Source organism: Bombina bombina, chromosome 7, assembly GCF_027579735.1.
Source record: "Bombina bombina isolate aBomBom1 chromosome 7, aBomBom1.pri, whole genome shotgun sequence".
NCBI lineage: Eukaryota > Metazoa > Chordata > Amphibia > Anura > Bombinatoridae > Bombina > Bombina bombina.
The window spans coordinates 558,410,193-558,433,544 of record NC_069505.1 but is presented as its reverse complement, the minus strand read 5'-3'; the positions used below and the strand labels follow the sequence as shown (position 1 = coordinate 558,433,544).

The 23,352-nt window shown below is 41.3% G+C and overlaps 1 protein-coding gene across 1 annotated transcript in view; it reads left to right on the top strand.

Moving 5' to 3' along the window:
• KIFC1 (kinesin family member C1) overlaps window positions 1-23,352 on the top strand; it is a 57,990-nt gene that overhangs the window by 16,920 nt on the left and 17,718 nt on the right. The window contains exons 7-14 of the mRNA XM_053721903.1: window positions 7,113-7,290; window positions 7,390-7,557; window positions 14,166-14,288; window positions 14,805-14,921; window positions 15,008-15,181; window positions 15,276-15,443; window positions 16,756-16,894; window positions 19,281-19,420. Of these exons, the coding sequence (XP_053577878.1) occupies window positions 7,113-7,290; window positions 7,390-7,557; window positions 14,166-14,288; window positions 14,805-14,921; window positions 15,008-15,181; window positions 15,276-15,443; window positions 16,756-16,894; window positions 19,281-19,420 (1,207 nt within the window). The remainder of the gene's footprint in view (window positions 1-7,112; window positions 7,291-7,389; window positions 7,558-14,165; window positions 14,289-14,804; window positions 14,922-15,007; window positions 15,182-15,275; window positions 15,444-16,755; window positions 16,895-19,280; window positions 19,421-23,352) is intronic.

Here is a 23,352-nt window from a genome sequence, read left to right as displayed (position 1 = left end):
TCTTAAAGGCACAGTGCGTTTTTCACATTACTTGTAATTTGAGTGAAAAGTATTTCCAAGCTTGCTAGTTTAATTGCTAGTTTGTTAAACATGTCTGACTCAGAGGAATATCTCTGTGCTATATGTGCAAAAGCCAAGGTGGAGCCCAATAGAAATTTATGTACTAATTGCATTGATGCTACTTTGAATAAGAGTCATTCTGTACAAATTGAACGTCATTCACCAAACAACGAGGGGGAAGTTATGCCGACTAACTTGCCTCACGTGTCAGTACCTGCATCTCCCGCTCGGGAGGTGCGTGATATTGTAACGCCGAGTACTTCAGGGCGGCCATTACAAATCACACTACAGGACATGGCTAATGTTATGACTGAAGTTTTGTCTAAATTACCAGAACTTAGAGGTAAGCGAGATCACTCTGGGGTGAGAACAGAGTGCGCTGATAATATTAGGGCCATGTCAGATACTGCGTCACAATTTGCAGAACGTGAGGACGGAGAGCTTCATTCTGCGGGTGACGGATCTGATCCAAATAAACTGGATTCAGACATTTCAAATTTTAAGTTTAAGCTGGAAAACCTCCGTGTATTACTAGGGGAGGTCTTAGCGGCTCTGAATGATTGTAACACAGTTGCAATACCAGAGAAAATGTGTAGGTTGGATAAATATTTTGCGGTACCGTCGAGTACTGACGTTTTTCCAATACCTAAGAGACTTACTGAAATTGTTACTAAGGAGTGGGACAGACCCGGTGTGCCTTTCTCACCCCCTCCTATATTCAGAAAGATGTTTCCAATAGACGCCACCACACGGGACTTATGGCAAACGGTCCCTAAGGTGGAGGGAGCAGTTTCTACTTTAGCTAAGCGTACCACTATCCCGGTGGAGGATAGCTGCGCCTTTTCAGATCCAATGGATAAAAAATTAGAGGGTTACCTTAAGAAAATGTTTGTTCAACAAGGTTTTATATTGCAACCCCTTGCATGCATTGCGCCTGTCACGGCTGCAGCAGCATTTTGGTTTGAGTCTCTGGAAGAGACCCTTGAATCAGCTCCATTAGATGAGATTACACACAAGCTTAAGACCCTTAAGCTAGTTAATTCATTTATTTCTGATGCCGTAGTACACTTAACTAAACTTACGGCTAAGAATTCCGGATTCGCCATTCAGGCACGCAGAGCGCTGTGGCTAAAATCCTGGTCAGCTGATGTTACTTCTAAATCTAAACTACTTAACATACCTTTCAAAGGGCAGACCTTATTCGGGCCCGGTTTGAAGGAAATTATCGCTGACATTACAGGAGGTAAAGGCCATGCCCTGCCTCAAGACAGAGTCAAACCTAGGGCTAGACAGTCTAATTTTCGTGCCTTTCGTAACTTCAAGGCAGGAGCAGCATCAACTTCCTCTGCACCAAAACAGGAAGGAGCTGTTGCTCGATACAGACAAGGCTGGAAACCTAACCAGTCCTGGAACAAGGGCAAACAGGCCAGAAAGCCTGCTGCTGCCCCTAAGACAGCATGAAGTGAGGGCCCCCGATCCGGGAACGGATCTAGTGGGGGGCAGACTCTCTCTCTTCGCCCAGGCTTGGGCAAGAGATGTCCAGGATCCCTGGGCGTTAGAGATCATATCTCAGGGATATCTTCTGGACTTCAAAGCCTCTCCCCCAAAAGGGAGATTTCATCTTTCAAGGTTGTCAACAAACCAGATAAAGAAAGAGGCGTTTCTACGCTGTGTACAAGATCTTTTACTAATGGGAGTGATCCATCCGGTTCCGCGGTCGGAACACGGACAAGGTTTTTACTCAAATCTGTTTGTGGTTCCCAAGAAAGAAGGAACCTTCAGACCAATCTTGGATTTAAAGATCCTAAACAAATTCCTAAGAGTTCCATCGTTCAAAATGGAAACTATTCGGACAATCTTACCCATGATCCAAAAGGGTCAGTACATGACCACAGTGGATTTAAAGGATGCCTACCTTCATATACCGATTCACAAAGATCATTACCGGTATCTAAGGTTTGCCTTCCTAGACAGGCATTACCAGTTTGTAGCTCTTCCATTCGGGTTGGCTACGGCTCCAAGAATCTTCACAAAGGTTCTGGGCTCTCTTCTGGCGGTGCTAAGGCCGCAAGGAATTTCGGTGGCTCCGTACCTAGACGACATTCTGATACAAGCGTCAAGCTTTCAAACTGCCAAGTCTCATACAGAGTTATTTCTGGCATTTCTAAGGTCGCATGGGTGGAAGGTGAACGTAGAGAAGAGTTCTCTCTTACCACTCACAAGGGTTCCCTTCTTGGGGACTCTTATAGACTCTGTAGAAATGAAGATTTACCTGACAGAAGACAGGTTAACAAAGCTTCAAAATGCTTGCCGTGTCCTTCATTCCATTCAACACCCGTCAGTGGCTCAATGCATGGAGGTAATCGGCTTAATGGTAGCGGCAATGGACATAGTACCCTTTGCACGCCTACATCTCAGACCGCTGCAATTGTGCATGCTAAGTCAGTGGAATGGGGATTACTCAGATTTGTCCCCTACTCTGAATCTGGATCAAGAGACCAGAAATTCTCTTCTATGGTGGCTTTCTCGGCCACATCTGTCCAGGGGGATGCCTTTCAGCAGACCAGATTGGACAATTGTAACAACAGACGCCAGCCTTCTAGGTTGGGGCGCTGTCTGGAATTCCCTGAAGGCTCAGGGATCATGGAATCGGGAGGAAAGTCTCCTTCCAATAAACATTCTGGAATTGAGAGCAGTTCTCAATGCCCTTCTGGCTTGGCCTCAGTTAACAACTCGGGGGTTCATCAGGTTTCAGTCGGACAACATCACGACTGTAGCTTACATCAACCATCAAGGAGGGACAAGAAGCTCCCTAGCGATGACGGAAGTATCAAAAATAATTCGCTGGGCAGAGTCTCACTCTTGCCACCTGTCAGCGATCCACATTCCTCGAGTGGAAAACTGGGAGGCGGATTTCCTAAGTCGTCAGACTTTTCATCCGGGGGAGTGGGAACTTCATCCGGAGCTCTTTGCCCAAATACTTCGACTTTGGGGCAAACCAGAGATAGATCTCATGGCGTCTCGACAGAACGCCAAGCTTCCTTGTTACGGGTCCAGGTCCAGGGACCCGGGAGCAGTCCTGGTAGATGCTTTGACAGCACCTTGGACCTTCGGGATGGCCTATGTGTTTCCACCCTTCCCGATGCTTCCTCGATTGATTGCCAGGATCAAACAGGAGAGAGCATCGGTGATTCTGATAGCGCCTGCGTGGCCACGCAGGACCTGGTATGCAGATCTAGTGGACATGTCATCCTGTCCACCTTGGTCTCTGCCTCTGAGACAGGACCTTCTAATTCAGGGTCCTTTCAAACATCAAAATCTAATTTCTCTGAAGCTGACTGCTTGGAAATTGAACGCTTGATTTTATCAAAGCGTGGTTTTTCGGAGTCAGTTATTGATACCTTAATACAGGCTAGGAAGCCTGTTACCAGAAAGATTTACCATAAAATATGGCGTAAATACTTACATTGGTGCGAATCCAAGAGTTACTCATGGAGTAAAGTTAGGATTCCTAGGATATTGTCCTTTCTACAAGAAGGTTTAGAAAAGGGTTTATCTGCTAGTTCCTTAAAGGGACAGATCTCAGCTCTGTCCATTCTTTTACACAAGCGTCTGTCAGAAGTTCCAGACGTTCAGGCTTTTTGCCAGGCTTTGGCCAGGATTAAGCCTGTGTTTAAAACTGTTGCTCCACCATGGAGCTTAAATTTAGTTCTTAACGTTTTACAGGGTGTTCCGTTTGAACCCCTTCATGCCATTGATATCAAGCTGTTATCTTGGAAAGTTCTGTTTTTAATGGCTATTTCCTCGGCTCGTAGAGTCTCTGAGTTATCAGCCTTACATTGTGATTCTCCGTATCTGATTTTTCATTCAGATAAGGTAGTTCTGCGTACTAAACCTGGGTTCTTACCTAAGGTTGTCACTACAAAGAATATCAATCAAGAGATTGTTGTGCCATCATTGTGTCCGAATCCTTCTTCAAAGAAGGAACGACTTCTGCACAATCTAGATGTAGTCCCTGCCCTGAAATTTTATTTACAGGCAACTAAAGATTTTCGCCAAACTTCTTCCCTGTTTGTCGTTTATTCTGGACAGAGGAGAGGTCAAAAAGCTTCTGCTACCTCTCTCTCTTTTTGGCTTCGTAGCATAATACGTTTAGCCTATGAGACTGCTGGACAGCAGCCTCCTGAAAGAATTACAGCTCATTCCACTAGAGCTGTGGCTTCCACTTGGGCCTTTAAGAACGAGGCCTCTGTTGAACAGATTTGCAAGGCTGCAACTTGGTCTTCTCTTCATACTTTATCCAAATTTTACAAATTTGACACTTTTGCTTCTTCGGAGGCTGTTTTTGGGAGAAAGGTTCTTCAGGCAGTGGTCCCTTCCGTATAAAGATCCTGCCTGTCCCTCCCGTCATCCGTGTACTTTAGCTTTGGTATTGGTATCCCAGAAGTAATGATGACCCGTGGACTGACTACACTTAACAGGAGAAAACATAATTTATGCTTACCTGATAAATTCCTTTCTCCTGTAGTGTAGTCAGTCCACGGCCCGCCCTGTTTTTTTATGGCAGGTCTAAATTTTTAAATTATACTCCAGTCACCACTGCACCCTATAGTTTCTGCTTTCTCGTTTGGTTCTTGGTCGAATGACTGGGTGTGACGTAGAGGGGAGGAGCTATATAGCAGCTCTGCTTGGGTGATCCTCTTGCACTTCCTGTTGGGGAGGAGTTAATATCCCAGAAGTAATGATGACCCGTGGACTGACTACACTACAGGAGAAAGGAATTTATCAGGTAAGCATAAATTATGTTTTTGTATTTAATGATTCGGATAGAGCATGCAATTTTAAGCAACTTTCCAATTTACTCATATTATAAATTTTTCTTCGTTCTCTTGCTATCTTTATTTAAAAAGCAGGAATGTAAAGCTTAAGAGCCGGCCCATTTTTGGGTTATGCTTCAGTTTACTTATTGGTTTGCCAACTGTATCCACCAATCCTTGGTGCTGAACCTAAAATGGGCGGGCTCCTAAGCTTTAAATTCCTACTTTTTAAATAAAGATAGCAAGAGAACAAATAAATTGATAGTAGGAGTAAATTAGAAAGTTGCTTAAAATTGCCTGCTCTATCTGAATCATTTAAGAAAAAAAATGGGTTTAGTGTTCCTTTAAAGGGACAATAAGTTAAAATAAAACTTTCATGATTCAGATAGAAAATGCAGTTTTAAACAAGTTTCCAATGTACTTCCATTAACAAAATGTGCAGTCTTTTTATATTTACACTCTCCTACTGAGCCTGTGTTAGACTTCACAGAACATACGTATATGCATTTGTGATTGGCTGATGGCTGTCACATGATACAGGGGGAGTGGAAATAGACATCATTTTGAAATTGGTCAGAAAACAAATCTGCTGCTCATTTAGAATTTAGACTAAGTGCTACTGTATTGTCTTATCACGCATTTGTTGATTATTCAAATCTACTGTATTTACTGGTCCTTTAAAGGACCAGTCAACACATTAGATTTGCATAATCAACAAATGCAAGATAACAAGACAATGCAATATCACTTAGTCTGAACTTCAAATGAGTAGTAGAATTTTTTATAACACATTTTAAAATTATGTATATTTCCACTCCCCTTGTACCATGTGATAGCAATCAGCCAATCACAAATGCATATACGTATAGTCTGTGAATTCTTGCACATGCTCAGTATGATCTGGTGACTCAAAAAGTGTAAATATAAAAGACTGTGCACATTTTTTTAATGGAAGTAAATTGGAAAGTTGTTTAAAATTACATGCTGTATCTGAAACATGAAAATTTAATTTAACCTGAGTGTCCCTTTAACTAACTAATGGTCTCCATGTTTTAGAGAGAAAGATAAGCTATTCACTTTTTTTTTTCAGAATTATGAAATTCTTTCTAGGTGATGTAATCTAAAAACAATGCTGCAGATTAACTAGAATTTAAAGGGACAGTAAAGACGTGAAAACTAAACTTTATGATTCAGATGAAGCAAGTGATTTTAAACAACTTTCCAACTTAATTGTCTTGGTATCCTTTGTTGAAAAGTATACCTAGATATACTCCATGGCAGCCATTCACTACAGGGAGCTAGCTTCTGATTTGTAGCTGCACATTATTGGCTCACTCGATGTGTTAAGCTAGCTCCCAGTAGTGCATTGCTGCTCCTTCCACAAAGGATACTAAAGGAATCAAGCAAATTTGAAAATATAAATAAACTGGAAATGTTCTGTCTGAATCATGAAAGAAACATTTTGGGTTTCATTTCCATTTAGCAACCTATTCCCTCAATAGGAACCGTGACTTGATTCTTGCATAGGCTCAACCAAATGCTTAAAGGGATAGTAAACCCACATTTTTTTCTTTCATGATTCATATAGAACATGCAATTTTAAGCAAGTTTCTAATTTACTTCTATTTTTAAATTTTCTTCGTTCTCTTGGTATCTTTATTTGAAAAAGTAGGAATATAAGCTAGGGAGCCGGCCCATTTTTGGTTTCAGCACCCTGGCTAGCTCTTGTGATTGGTGGATTACATTTAGCCACCAATAAGCAAGTGCAACCCAGGTTCTCAACCAAAAATGGTCTAGTTCTTAAGCTTACATTCCTGTGTTTTGAATAAAGATACAAAGATAACAAAGAAAAATGGATAATAAGAGTAAATTAGAACGTTGTTTAAAATTAAAATCTGAATCATGAAATAAAAACATTGGGTTTACTATCCCTTTAAAAACAAATACAAGACACTCATGTTTTAGTTATTAGGACAGACATCTTTAAACTTGGCCCTCCAGAGGTTTTGGAACTAGGTTTCCAATGATGCTCAGCCAGCTGATATGCTGACTTAGCATCATGGGAAATGTAGTTCCAAAAACCTCTGGAGGACCAAGTTTGAGGATGTCTACGTTAGGATATATAAAAAAATTCTTGTTTGCCCTTAGCAATAATAGCCTATATAAAACCTACCCCCCCACACACTCAAATTAGCTATGTCTCACATATTAACATTGTCTTCTTTTTGTAACCAGTACCCTGGAGACCGAGCTAAAGACATTGCGCCAGAAGCTATCTTCCTTAGAGAGTGAGGTTAAGGTACTCTCTGATTTGTCTAGTCGGCAGCAAGTGGAGCTGAGTTGTCAGAAATGTACAGTACAGGAGCTGCAGGACACGAACAAGTGTCTCACGGAAAAGCTTCAGGACAGAGAGGTGTGTCTGATAACTATTCTCTCTAGCTAAACTTCTGCTTCAATTTATACGCTGTGGTGTAGTGGCGCACATGTATTGACTTCTGTGTCTGCATTATAGGTAACGTTACAGTGCGCACAGGAAGAAAATTCTGCACTAAGGAGCATTAATCAGTCGCAGAGTGAAGAAATCGCTAGGATGAAGGTTTCTATTGAGGAAAGAGACTCCCAAATACATACTCTGGAGACAGAGAGAAGACGGTTGCATAATTTGGTGCAGGAACTGAAGGTGTGTAATGTGTTTAAAGGGACAGTATACACAAAGTTTCATATAACAGCATGTAATAGACACTATTATAAAGAAGAATATGCACAGATACTGATATAAAAATATAAAACCTTAAACGTACTTGGAAGCTCCCAGTTTAGCACTGTTGATGAGGTTAGGCTGGGACAGCCATTGAAATGAACTGAGAAAGCAGAAAGAGTAGACACTTTTTTTCTGTAGTTTGGTTTAAAAGACATTGGGGCATATGTATCAAGCTCCGAATGGAACTTGATGCCCTGAGTTTCTGGCGAGCCTGCAGGCTCGCCAGAAACAGCAGTTATGAAGCAGTGGTCACAAAGACTGCTGCTCCATAACCTGTCCGCCTGCTCTGAGCAGGCGGACAGACATCGCCGTAAATCAACCCGATCGGGTTGATTGACACCCCCTGCTGGCGGCCTATTGGTCGCAAGTCTGCAGGGGGCGGCGTTGCACCAGCAGCTCTTGTGAGCTGCTGGTGCAATGCTGAATACGGCGAGCGTATTGCTCACCGTATTCAGCGAGGTCTGTCGGACCGGATCTGCACTGTCGGATCAGGTCCGACAGACCTTGATAACTTGGTGCCATTATGTCAAATATCCACAGCTAGGTAGATAACTGGAAAATAAAATTACTCTTTACTCTGCCTTTTTACAAATTAATATTTTCATGCATTTTTTTTGTATTTCTTTAATTTTAATATTTACTGATTTGAAAGCTATTTTTCTCTTACTTGGTGTATTCAGTCCACGGATTCATCCTTACTTGTGGGATATTCTCAATCCCTACAGGAAGTGGCAAAGAGAGCACACAGCAAAGCTGTCCATATAGCTCCCCTCAGTCTCCGCCCCCCCAGTCATTCTCTTTGCCGCTCTAACAAGTAGCATCTCCACGGGGGTGGTAAAGAGTATGTGGTGTTAGATTTGTAGTTTTATTTCTTCAATCAAGAGTTTGGTATTTTAAAATAGTGCCGGTTTGTACTATTTACTCTGAGGAAGAAAGTGATGAAGATTTCTGCTGAGAGGAAAAAGATTTTAGCACCAGTAACTAAAATCCATTGCTGTTCCCACACAGGACTGTTGAGTACTGGAGAACTTCGGTTGGGGGGAACAGTTTGCAGGCTTAACTGCTTAAGGTATGCTCAGTCATTTTTTTCTAACAAGACCTGGTAATGCTAGAAGACTGATAGAAATCCCCATGTGGGAAAGTAAGCCATTTTCTGAGACTCAGTATAGAAGGATGGCTTAGTTTATAGGGCTTAAATCACTGGTGGACACTGCTATGGGTAAAATCGATTATTTTTTAATATAATCTGATGTTTGCACAAGTGTTTATCATGTTTGGAACACTTTTTAGGGGTTTTATACGCCTGGCATAATTTTAGACACCTAATTTGGCTTAGGAAGGCCTCACAACTCCGGAGTGAAGAGGGAGAGGGCCTAATTTTCGCGCCTCAGTTGCGCAGTTCTTTTACAAAATAGCTTCATGCAGCTTCACATGTAGAGTCCAGAGATTGCAGGAGGACTACAGGGAGGCTTATTTTTGTTCCACAACTAATCCCCAAGGAAGGTAGTGTGTTAAACTGGTGGCCAGCTTCAATTTGCTCCGGTTTGGGCAATAAGGGGTTAATTGGCTTGAAACTTGGTGTGCAATCTTTTCAAAGCATTAGGATCATATGGTGTAAATTTCATAAAGATCGGATGTTTTTTTGAGATTTGGTAAAAAAGTGTGTGCTTTTTATTATTTAAAGGCACAGTAACGTTTTTTCAAAAAGTGTATTTTTCTGTATTTGAGTGCTATCTAAGTCTGTCTAACATGTCTGAGCCTACTGATAGACCTTGTTCTATGTGTTTAAAAGCCATGGCGGTACCCCCATTGCATTTGTGTTTAAAGTGTGCTAAGGTATCTAAACATTTTAATGACCATGCATTGACACTTAAAAATGTAGCCCAAGATGATTATTTGATGGAAGGTAATGAGGATAGTCCTCCTTCCTCTCCCCATGTGTCGACACCAGTTACGCCCGCGCAAGCGTTGCCTAGTACCTCTAGCGCATTGGCCCCTATTACTTTACAACAATTAGCAGCAGTCATGGATAATTCCCTTGCAGCATTTTTATCCAAACTGCCTGTTTTTCCAAAAAAGCGCGATAGCTCAGTTTTAAATACAGAGGATGAGCAATCTGAAGCTTTGGATAATTTATCTGTAGTACCCTCACAAAACTCAGAAGTAGCAGTGAGGGACGGTCTGTCTGAGGGAGAAATTTCTGACACAGGAAAAGTTTCTCAGCAGGCAGAGTCAGATTCCTTAGCGTTTAAATCTAAGCTGGAACACCTCCGCGTCCTGCTCAAGGAGGTTTTAGCTACGCTGGATGATTGTGACCCCATGGTGGTCCCTGAAAAATTGTGTAAAATGGACAGGTTTTTAGAGGTCCCTGTATACGCTGAGGCATTTCCGATCCCAAAGAGGGTGGCCGATATTGTGACTAAGGAGTGGGAGAGACCAGGTGTACCCTTTGTTCCCCCACCTATCTTTAATAAAATGACCCCCGGCGGGACGCGTGGCAGACGTTTCAACACTTGCTAAGCGTACAACTATACCAATAGAGGACAGTTGTGCTTTCAAAGATCCTATGGATAAAAAATTGGAAGGTTTGCTGAAGAAAATTTTTGTTCAGTAAGGTTTTCTTCTTCAACCAATTGCCTGCATTATTCCAGTAACTACTGCAGCGGCTTTTTGGTTCGAGGCCCTGGAGGAGTCGCTCCAGAGGGAGACTTCATATGATGAGGTCATGGATAGAATTCATGCTCTAAAGCTGGCTAATTCTTCTATCACTGATGCCGCTCTCCAATTAGCTAAGCTAGCGGCGAAAAACTCAGGTTTTGCCATCATGGCGCGAAGAGCGCTTTGGCTCAAATCGTGGTCGGCTGATGTGTCGTCCAAAATGAAACTGTTAAATATTCCCTTCAAGGGGAAAACCCTATTTGGCCCAGAGCTGAAAGAAATTATTTCAGATATCACTGGGGGCAAGGGCCATGCCCTACCACAAGATAGGCCGTTTACGACCAAAAACAAGGCTAATTTTTGCTCCTTTCGCAACTTCAGGAGCGGACCTGCCACAACCTCTGCTGCCGCAAAGCAAGATAACGCTTCCCAGCCCAAAACAACTTGGAAACCCCTGCAGGGCTGGAATAAGGGTAAACAGGCCAAGAAGCCTGCTCCTGCTACCAAGACAGCATGAAGGGGTAGCCCCCGATCCGGGATCGGATCGAGTAGGGGGTAGACTTTCTCTCTTCGCTCAGGCTTGGGCAAGAGATCCCTGGGCATTAGAAATAGTTGCTCAGGGGTACCTTCTAGAATTCAAGGATTCTCCCCCAAGGGGAAGGTTCCACATTTCTCATTTGTCTTCAGACCAAATAAAGAAACAGGCGTTCTTACGCTGTGTAGAAGATCTGCTAAAGATGGGAGTGATACACCCAGTTCCAATGGTAGAACAAGGACTGGGCTTTTACTCAAACCTGTTTGTAGTTCCCAAAAAGGAGGGAACTTTCAGGCCAATCCTGTATCTAAAAATTCTAAACAAATTCCTCAGAGTTCCGTCCTTCAAGATGGATACCATTCGGACAATCTTGCCGATGATCCAGGAGGGTCAATATATGACTACCGTGGATCTAAAGGATGCGTATCTACATATTCCTATCCACAAAGATCACCATCAGTTCCTAAGGTTCGCCTTCCTGGACAAACATTACCAGTTCGTGGCCCTTCCTTTCGGGTTGGCCACCGCTCCCAGAATTTTCACAAAGGTGCTAGGGTCCCTTCTAGCGGTACTAAGACCGCGGGGCTTTGCAGTAGCACCTTACCTAGACGACATATTAATACAGGCGTTGTCCTTTCACAGAGCCAAGGCTCATACGGACATCGTTCTGGCCTTTCTAAGGTCTCACGGGTGGAAGGTGAACGTAGAAAAGAGTTCTCTGTCCCCGCTCACAAGGGTTCCTTTCCTGGGAACACTAATAGACTCGGTAGAAATGAAAATCTTTCTGACAGAGGTCAGGAAGTCAAAACTGCTGAATACTTGCCGAGTTCTTCATTCCATTCCTCGGCCTTCCGTGGCTCAGTGCATGGAAGTAATTGACGTAGTCCCTTTTGCCCGAATTCATCTCAGACCACTGCAGCTGTGCATGCTCAAACAGTGGAATGGAGATTACGCAGATTTGTCTCCTCAAGTACAAATGGACCAGAAAACCAGAGACTCTCTTCTCTGCTGGTTGTCTCAAGATCACCTGTCTCAGGGAATGAGTTTCCGCAGACCGGAGTGGATCATTGTCACGACCGATGCCAGTCTGTTAGGCTGGGGTGCGGTCTGGAACTCCCTGAAGGCTCAGGGACTATGGTCTCGGGAAGAATCTCTTCTTCCGATAAACATTTTGGAGTTGAGAGCGATATTCAATACGCTTCAGGTGTGGCCTCAACTAGCGGAGGCCAAATTCATCAGATTTAAGTCGGACAACATCGCGACTGTAGCGTACATCAATCATCAGGGAGGAACAAAAAGTTCCCTAGCGATGAAGGAAGTATCCAAGATCATCAAATGGGCGGAGGATCACTCCTGCCATCTATCTGCAATTCACATCCCAGGGGTAGACAACTGGGAGGCAGATTTTCTAAGTCGTCAGACTTTCCATCCGGGGGAGTGGGAACTCCACCCGGAGGTTTTTGCTCAGCTGTCTCAGCTATGGGGCATTCCAGAATTAGATCTGATGGCGTCCCGTCAGAACACCAAACTTCCCCTTTATGGATCCAGATCCAGGGATCCCAAGGCGGCATTGATAGATGCATTAATAGCGCCTTGGCCGTTCAGTCTAGCTTATGTCTTTCCACCGTTTCCTCTTCTCCCTCGGCTAGTAGCCAGAATCAACCAGGAGAAGGCTTCGGTAATTCTGATAGCGCCTGCGTGGCCACGCAGGACTTGGTATGCAGACCTAGTGGACATGTCATCGGTCCCACCATGGAAACTGTAATCGAGGCAGGATCTTCTAATTCAAGGTCCTTTCAAGCATCCAGATCTAGTTTCTCTGCAACTGACTGCTTGGAGATTGAACGCTTAATTCTAGCTAAGCGTGGTTTCTCTGAATCAGTTATAGACACTCTGATACAGGCCAGAAAGCCTGTCACCAGGAAAATTTACCATAAGATATGGCGGAAATATCTTTGTTGGTGTGAATCCAAGGGTTACTCGTGGAGTAAGATTAGGATTCCAAGGATATTGTCTTTTCTCCAAGAAGGATTGGAGAAGGGTCTGTCAGCTAGTTCCTTAAAGGGACAGATATCTGCTCTGTCTTTTCTGTTACATAAGCGTCTGGCTGCTGTACCAGACGTTCAGGTGTTTGCACAGGCCCTAGTCAGAATCAAGCCTGTTTACAAGCCTGTGGCTCCTCCATGGAGTCTAAATTTAGTTCTTTCAGTTCAAGGGGTCTTGTTTGAACCTTTGCATTCCATAGATATTAAGTTTTTATCTTGGAAAGTTTTGTTTTTAGTAGCCATTTCTTCTGCTCGAAGAGTTTCTGAATTGTCTGCTTTGCAGTGTAATTCACCCTATCTGGTGTTCCATGCAGGAAAGAAACCTGGTTTCTTTCCAAAAGTGGTTTCTAATGAGAATATTAACCAGGAAATCATTGTTCCTTCTCTGTGTCCTAATCCAGTTTCTAAGAAGGAACGACTTTTACACAATCTTGACGTGGTTCGTGCTTTAAAATTCTATTTAAAAGCAACTAAAGATTTCAGACAAACATCATCCTTGTTTGTTGTCTATTCTGGTAAGAGGAGAGGTCAGAAAGCGACTGCTACCTCTCTTTCCTTTTGGCTGAAAAGCATCATCCGTTTGGCTTATGAGACTGCGGGACAGCAGCCTCCTGAATGAATTACAGCTCATTCCACTAGAGCTGTGGCTTCCACATGGGCTTTCAAGAATGAGGCTTCTGTTGAACAGATTTGTAAGGCAGCGACTTGGTCTCACTGCATACATTTGCCAAATTTTACAAATTCGATACTTTTGCTTCTTCTGAGGCTATTTTTGGGAGAAAGGTTTTGCAAGCAGTGGTGCCTTCCGTTTAGGTTACCTGACTTGTTCCCTCCCTTCATCCGTGTCCTATTGCTTTGGTATTGGTATCCCACAAGTAAGGATGAATCCGTGGACTGAATACACCAAGTAAGAGAAAACAGAATTTATGCTTACCTGATAAATTACTTTCTCTTACAGGTGTATTCAGTCCACGGCCCGCCCTGACCTTTAAGTCAGGTTCAAATTTAATTTATAATAACTACAGTCACCACTGCACCCTATGGTTCTCCTTTTTCTCCTAACCGTCGGTCGAATGACTGGGGGGCGGAGCCTGATGGGAGCTATATGGACAGCTTTGCTGTGTGCTCTCTTTGCCACTTCCTGTAGGGATTGAGAATATCCCACAAGTAAGGATGAATCCGTGGACTGAATACACCGTAAGAGAGAGTAATTTATCAGGTAAGCATAAATTCTGTTTTTTTTCCCCATTTATGTTGCTCCGTCTCTCACTTGTTCCTTCTTCTTATAGGGGAACATCCGTGTGTTTTGCCGCGTGCGGCCATCTTTAAAGTCTGAAGGCGGACTGCCTACTGATCACATTGGTTACCCCAACAATGATCAGAAGAGTATTATTTTATCAAAGACTGAAGAGGTAAGGAAACAATAGGGATTTTTAGCTTTTATCTATTTGCAATGCAGTGACATTGTTCCCTAAGTGATAAGTTTTGTGACCTAGGTTACAACTACCATCGGCATTCTGTACTATTGCCATATTGCCTGCAAAATCAGATTTAAGCATATTAACACTAGTATGGCAAATGCTTTCAAAATGATTCCTCATTCTCTGTAGGTGCCAAATATACTGTCAGCAGTCTAAAATAAAAGAACAATCTACACTCCTTTCTGTTTAACCACCACTCCATATTATAGGAGTGATTTTTTTTGTGATAGGTGTCCTGTGAAGATGTCGTACCATTTGAAGATCCCCCAAATAAAATTGTATTTCTTATTAAGAGATAAGAGATGTAATTGTCATCTGTGTTATAAATAGAGAATAAATGACTCGACACCTGATTTTTATGTATTTACGTTTTAGCCAAAACATGTACTGCAAAGAGCCTAGCTATGGCTTGCTTTTAACTTTTGTGGGTCTCACTCTCTCCTTTAGTCTCACATTGGACGTGATAAGAAAGATGCGATGAAATATGATTTCAGCTTTGACTGTGTCTTTCCCCCAGCTAGCAGCCAATCTGCTGTTTTTGAGGAGATCTCATTGCTGGTTCAAGTATGTGACATTATTATTATAATAATTATATATTTTTTCTTATAGTTCTACTAATTCTTTTTTTTTTTCCTTCTTCTTCTGCTCAGTCCGCACTTGATGGTTACCCAGTGTGCATATTTGCCTACGGTCAGACGAGTAGCGGCAAGACATACACAATGGAGGGCCCAGACCATCGCTCTGTTGAAACCATGGGTATGATCCCAAGAGCGATTAATCAAATATTTAACAGTGCAGAGGACCTTAAGGTTAAGGGGTGGCAGGTAAAGTGGCTATTCTTTTATGTGAAGTGGTAATTTTTTTTATCTCTCGGCTTGGAATTTTTTATATACTTTATATTCTTTTTCTATTTTACAGTACAAGTTCACTGCTAGTTTCTTGGAGATATACAATGAAACTATAAGAGATCTGCTGGTGACACGTCCGGATAAAAAGCAGGAATACGACATTCGCAGGGTTAGCACATCGTGCAACCAAGTGTATGTCACAAACCTTCGCTATGTGGATGTCGCCAGTGTTGATGAGGTACTTGAGTGAACTGAGACTATTTCTACCTCTTATGACCTGACACATAATTTAGGGTCTTAATACATGATCCAAAAATGTCCTGACACTCCAACTTATCATGTAGATTAATAGTAGGTCCATTTTATTAGCTGTAACTTTCTCAAGTTACTCATTTTCTCTTATTACCATGTATACTTTGTATGGTGAACTGCATATGCGGGGAACTATACAGAAAGATGATAGAATTTATCATCCTTAACCGCTGCCTGTTCTTTTTGAGTATTTATAGTGTATACATGATTAGAATTTCATTGTCTTCAATATCCACCCAGTCTATACTTTTCATGCCTATATGACCATTTTTTTTTCTTTTCTTTTTTAGCTTAGCTTTTCACTATTACAGTGACAGATATTCTGATAACTATTAAACCATACTCCTCGTATCATAAAACAGGGGTCGACAAATCTGTTTAAAATGTAGGAGCCAGACAGTGGTATTTCTATATAGATATATGGAGAATAACCCAAAAAGTTATCAGTCTGGGGTAAAATTCTAGGAGCCTGTGGCTCCTGGGTTTGTCATGCCCTGTCATAAAGTATAGATTAGCTTATGTCCTATAGGACTAAAGTCCTAACCTTTTTTTAAAGTTACTTGACATATTCTTATATTAATTTAAAGCGACATGGAACCTAATATTGTTCTTTCATTATTCAGATGGCATATACTATTTTAAACATCTTTTCAATTTACTAATCAAATATGCTTCATTTTATTGGTATCTTCTGTTGAAAGAGCAACAATTTACTACTGGGAACTAGCTGATCACACATTGTAAGACAATGACAAGAGGAAAATATGTGCAGCCACCAGTCGGCTACTATTTCCCAGTAATGAGCCTACCTAGGTATGCTTTTTAAAATGGGGATACCAAGAGAACAAAGCATATTAGATGATATAAGTTAATTGGAAGGGTGTTTAAAATTGCATGCTCTATCTGAATTCTACGTTTCATTTTGTATTTAATTTCCCTTTAAGGTATGAACCATCTTAACTGTCCTTCCTTTTTGTATTTTTTCCTTAAAATATCAAAATGACCTAATTGGGGGAAAAAAAAAGAAAAACCAGAAACTTTTGACTTGATTGTTAACATAAATACCTTTATTATTATTATGCTTTTATGATTAACATGATGAATCGTTTGAAGATTGTAGCCTTTATTTTGGAAAATTCAATAAAAAGATTTCAACAACAAAAAAATCTCAAAATGACTCATCTTTAATAAAACTCTCTCTCTCTCTCTCTCTCTCTCTCTCTCTCTGTACCTCTCAGGTGCATGATCTTCTCCAGACGGCAAAATCAAATAGATCTGTTGCCAAAACAGCCCTAAATGACCGATCCTCACGCAGTCACAGCGTGTTTCAACTTAAAATTGAGGGTGAGAACCTGCGGCGGGATGTTCGCACATCATGTAAGTAGTAATAGTCTGTCTCCACTCTAAGTTCAAGATACACAGCCAAATATAAAAAGGTTATCGTTCCGATTTAATTCCAAATGCAAGTTCTGTTTATTTATGAAGGAGATTACATTATAGACATGAGAATTTCATGTATGCAGTAGTGATCACATTTATTCCAGTTACAGTGGAACAATAGATTATGCATACAAAAAGAGGCATATAAGTTGCATTTCTATGGGGAAAATGCCACACAAATGAGATGACAGCTGACATCAAATCTGTATCTTCGGTAACAAACGTCTGTACCCAAGATCCGCATATAAAACAATACCAAAAATATTATCACCTGTATATGCCAATTATATATTGTATATTTAAAAAGATTGCAAAGGATACTGTTGGACAACTTTGCAATTTCATTATTTACATTGCTCTTGTAATTTTACATTGCTCCCTTTTCCTGTAATTTTATTGGAAATAATTTTGGGAAAGTTTGAGAATTCCAATTCTGAGGATTGGAAGTGCACACTGCAGAATTCACAAGCCTGTTCATTTTTAGGTGCTGAACTAAACATTGTTTGGTTCCTAAGCTTATACATTTGTGCTTTTTCAAATAGATACCAAAAGAACGAAGAAAATTTGATAATAGGAGTAAATTAGAAAGTTGCTTAAATTCTGACTCATAAAATGAAAAAAAAAATGGGGTTCATATCCCTTTAAAGGCACAGTAAAGTCAAAATTAAACTTTAATGATTTAGATACATTATACAATTTTAAACAACTTTCCAATTTTTAATTCTGTTATCTAATTTGCTTTGTTAATTTGAAAATCATACCTAGGTAAACTCGAACAGTAATGCACTACTGGGAGCTAGCTGCTGATTAGTGGGTGCATATATGTGTCTTGTTACTGTCTCACGAATGTGCTCAACTAGCTTGCAGTATTCCATTGCTTCTCCTTCAATAAAGGATACCAAGTAGGGCTGCACAATTAATCGCATATGCAATTTAAAACCGTGATTAATCGCTGCAGTTTTAAAACCGCGAGAGTATGCAATTTTAGCCCCGCCCCCTTTGACGTCACTTATGAACGTACAGGAGGGCTGGTGTTGTGTCGAATTGTCAAACTCTTCGGAATTTGGAATTCCGTCACTTCCGATGAAGTCACTCTGCATGCACAAAAGGCCCAACCTCCTAAAATCAGCTGTTCCAAAATGCTTCCTCGCGCGCAGCCGACTTGCCGTGCCCGCCTTGCGACATTGAGCTGACTTTCCGGGGAACACTGTGACTGATGTGGGTTACAGGGAGGGGGTGCGCTGAGACTTATGTGGGTTGGGGGCTGATGGTGGTTACAGGCAGTGCTTACATTTTTTAATGAAAAATTAAGGTGTTATAGTAATTTATAAGAAAATTGCAATTTTTCCCAATATCGCCCAGCCTTAATACTAAGAGAATTAAGGAAATTAAATTATAGAAGCAAACTGAAAAGTTGTATAAAACTGTTTTCTACTTGAATCATAAAAGAATAAATTTGGGTTTCATATCCTTTAAAGGGACAGTCTAGTCAAAATTAAACTTTCATTATTCAGATAGGGCATGTAATTTTAAACAACTTTCCAGTTTACTTTAATCCTCAAATGTGCTTTGTTCTCTTGGTATTCATAGTTGAAAACTAAACCTAGGTAGGCTCATATGCTGATTTCTAAGCCCTTGAAGGCCGCCTGTTATCACATGCTTTTGTATTACCTTTTCAAAACAGGGCAGTGCTAGTTCATGTGAGCCATATAGATAACATTTCACTCACGGAAATGCAAGTCAATAGATAATAAATAAAATGTCATGTGAATAGGGGGCTGTCAGAAGATACTTAGATACAAGTTAACCAGAGGTAAAAAGTGAGTTAATATAACTGTGTTGGTTATGCAAAACTGGGGAATGGGTAATAAAGGGATTATCTATCAAAACAATAAAAATTCTAGTGTAGACTGTCCCTTTAAGGTATTCTGAGAAAAACTATTCATGTTTGTCTCAAGTCAGCGACTGTTACATCACGCACACTGGCGCCACCTAGCACGGAGCACTGTTATAGCTTCTATATACAAAGGGGAATACAAAAAATATATTTCTTCAGTGAGGGTTCAGATGACCAAGACACAAGTTCACATGTGCTAATTTACCCCCTTTATTGATAATATATTTGAATTTTTAGTAATAACTGGTTTTGTGGTTTGAATTGGGAGAGTTCATCGGTATCTGCCCTTCCGTACTTAGCCATAGCTGCTGTTGAAGTGGTTTATTCCACTGTACTTGCCACTAGCATTATACATACTGTACAGTAGGTTTGGAAGGATATGCATTATGCTATGCTGCACATTAACTTGTGATTTTGTTCGTCTAGCTGTGCTGAGTCTTATTGACCTCGCAGGAAGTGAGCGACTGGATAAATCACTGTCAACAGGAGATCGCTTGAGAGAGACACAGTGCATAAACACATCTCTCTCTACCCTCGGGCAGGTCATCACATCCTTGTGTAACAAGGTAAATATACTTCCATTATCAAACTGTGTATATTCTTTTTTTATATGCACACTTTGTAATTCTCCAGCTCTTACTGAGCATGTGTAAAAGTGCACAGTATATATGTATGCGTTTTGTGATTGGCTGATGGCTGTCACATGATACAGGGGAAGGAAAAAGGAGATTAACAATGGCATTTTCCAGAAAAATATTCTACTGCTCATTTAAAAGTGCTATAGCGTCGACACCGGGTAAGCTGATATTATGAGGCATATAATATATGAGCATCTCCTGAGCCAATAAAAGACACCAAGGGACCAAAACAAATTGGATAATAGAAGTAAATTGGAAAGTTGTTTAAAATCACCTGCTCTGTCTCAGGTTTTCAAAGTCTTAGACAGTTGGCTGTTTCTTTAGTAATGTTTTTAAGTTTACAGCAGACATACAAACAGGATAGAAGGACGACAAACTCTCCCCCCACACACATATATGTAATAGCATTGCCAAGCTCAAATTTTCATGATTAATTAACTTATTACATAGTGCATTCAATATTTTTAGTTAACACCTCCATTTCAAACCCCTGTCCTGAAGCCATTCTTCATTTTTTTGTTAGCATCAGTCTGTTTTTTTTTTTTTCTCAAAAGAAAATTGCTATATATTTCTTTCTAATGACACGATGAGTCCACGGATCATCTAATTACTATTGGGAATATCACTCCTGCCCAGCAGGAGGTGGCAAAGAGCACAACAGCAAAGCTGTTAAATATCACCTCCCTTCCCTCCATCCCCAGTCATTCTCTTTGCCTACGTTAGAGCAAGGAAGTGGTAAAGTTAGGTGTTAGTAAAACATATATATACTTATTATTTCTCCAACATTGGTGTGTCCGGTCCACGGCGTCATCCATTACTTGTGGGATATTCTCCTCCCCCACAGGGAAAGGCAAGGAGAGCACACAGCAAGAGCTGTCCATATAGTCCCTCCCAGGCTCCGCCCCCCCAGTCATTCTCCTTGCCGCTCTGAACAAGTAGCATCTCCTCGGGGATGGTGAGGAGTTTGTGGTGTTTAGTTGTAGTTTTTTATTCTTCTATCAAGAGTTTGTTATTTTAAAATAGTGCTGGTATGTACTATTTACTCTGAAACAGAAAGAGATGAAGAGTTCTGTTTAAAAGAGGATTATGATTTTAGCAGACAGTAACTAAAATCAGTTGCTGTTCCCACACAGGACTGTTGAGATGAGAGAACTTCAGTTGGGGGGAACAGTTTGCAGACTTTTCTGCTCAAGGTATGACTAGCCATTTTTCTAACAAGACTGTGTAATGCTGGAAGGCTGTCATTTTCCCTCATGGGGATTGGTAAGCCATTTTCTTAGTCTCAAACAGAATAAAGGGCTTATTATGGGCTATACACTGGTAGACACTCTTAAGGGCTAAATTGATTGCTTTATTTAAGTATTATATGCAGTTTGAAGTTGAATTTCACACTTTTATAACATTGGGGAACGTTTTTTAGCACCAGGCACTTGTTAAGACACCTTCCCAGTCAGGAAGGGCCTTTCTCTGTAGTAGGCAGAGCCTCATTTTCACGCCATTACTGTGCAGTTACTTTTGAGTACAGTACATGCAGCTGCATGTGTGTGGGTCTGGAATCCACTAAAAACGTTCCTAGAAGGCTTCATTTGATATCATATACCCCCCTGGGATTGGTGAAGTCGCAGCAAAGGCTGTAGCTGGGACTGTAAGGGGGTTAAAATTAAAAACGGCTCCGGTTTCCACATTTTAAGGGTTAACAGCTTGAAAATTGGGGTGCAATACTTTGAATGCATTAAGACACTGTGGTGAAAATTTGGTAAAGATTGGATAATTCCTTCATAGTTTTTCACATATTCAGTAATAAAGTGTGCCCTGTTTAACATTTAAAGAGACAGTAACGGTTTTGTTTTAAAACGGTTTTTGTGCTTTATTAACCAGTTTAAGCCTGTTTAACATGTCTGTACCTTCAGATAGATCATGTTCTGTATGTATGGTAGCCAATGTGGTTCCCCCTTCAAATATGTGTGATAATTGTGCCATAGCGTCCAAAAAAAGTAAGGACAGTACTGTCACAAATTGTAAAGTTGCCCAGGATGATTCCTCAGATGAAGGAAGTAGACATAGTTCTACATCATCTCCTTCTGTGTCTATACCAGTTATGCCCGCGCAGGCGACCCCTAGTATTTCTAGCGCGCCAATGCTTGTTACTATGCAGCAATTGACGGCAGTAATGGATAACTCCATAGCTAATATTTTATCCAAAATGCCAGCATTTCAGAGAAAGCGCGATTGCTCTGTTTTAAACACTGTAGAGCAGGAGGGCGCTGATGATAATTTTTCTGTCATACCCTCACACCAATCTGAAGTGGCAGTGAGGGAGGGTTTGTCAGATGGGGAAATTTCTGATACAGGAAGAATTTCTCAGCAGGCAGAACCTGATGTGACATTTAAATCAAAATTAGAGCATCTCCGCGCATTACTTAAGGAGGTGCTATCTACTCTGGATGATTGTGACAATCTGGTCAACCCAGAAAAATTGTGCAAGATGGACAAGTTCCTTGAGGTCCCGGTGCACCCTGATGCTTTTCCGATACCTAAACGGGTGGCGGACATAGTGAATAAGGAGTGGGAGAAGCCAGGCATACCTTTTGTCCCTCCTCCTATATTTAAGAAATTGTTCCCTATGGTCGACCCCAGGAAGGACACATGGCAAACAGTCCCTAAGGTCGAGGGGGCGGTTTCTACTCTAGCCAAGCGCACGACCATTCCTGTTGAGGACAATTGTGCTTTCAAAGATCCTATGGATAAAAAATTGGAGGGTTTGCTTAAAAAGATTTTTGTACAGCAAGGTTACCTCCTTTAACCTATTTTGTGCATTATTCCTGTCACTACAGCGGCGTGGTTCTGGTTCGAGGAACTGGAAAAGTCGCTCAGTAGGGAGACTCCGTATGAGGAAGTCATGGACAGAATTCACGCACTTAAGTTAGCTAATTCCTTTATTTTAGACACCGCTTTGCAGTTAGCGAGGTTAGCGGCGAAAAATTCAGGGTTTACAATTGGGGCGCCTAGAGCGCTCTGGCTAAAGTCTTGGTCGGGGGATGTATCTTCCAAGACAAAATTGCTTAATACCCCTTTCAAAGGTAAGACCCTTTTTGGGCCAGAATTGAAAGAGATTATTTCAGACATCACTGAGGGAAAGGGCCATGCCCTCCCACAAGATAAACCTTTCAAGGCTAAGAATAAGTCCAATTTTCGTTCCATTCGCAATTTCAGGAACGGACCGGCTTCCAACTCGGCAGCCTCTAGACAAGAGGGTAACGCTTCCCAGACTAAACCAGCTTGGAAATCAATGCAAGGCTGGAACAAGGGTAAACAGGCCAAGAAGCCTGCTGCTGTTACCAAAACAGCATGAAGGGGTAGCCCCCGATCCGGGACCGGATCTAGTAGGGGGCAGACGCTCTCTCTTTGCTCAGGCTTAGGCAAGAGATGTTCAGGATCCCTGGACACTAGAAATAGTCTCTCAGGGTTTTCTTCTGGAGTTCAAGGAACTACCCTCAAGGGGAAGGTTCCACATGTCTAACTTATCTTCAAACCAAATAAAGAGACAGGCATTCTTACATTGTGTAGAAGACCTGTTAAAGATGGGAGTGATACACCCAGTTCCAACTGTGGAACAAGGTCGGGGGTTTTACTCAAATCTGTTTGTAGTTCCCAAAAAAGAGGGAATTTTCAGACCAATTCTGGATTTAAAAATTCTAAACAAATTTCTCAGAGTTCCATCGTTCAAATGGAAACCATTCGAACAATTTTATCTACAATCCAGGAGGGTCAATTTATGACTACCGTGGATTTAAAGGATGCGTATCTACATATTCCTATCCACAAAGATCATCCAAGGATTTTCACAAAGGTGCTAGGGT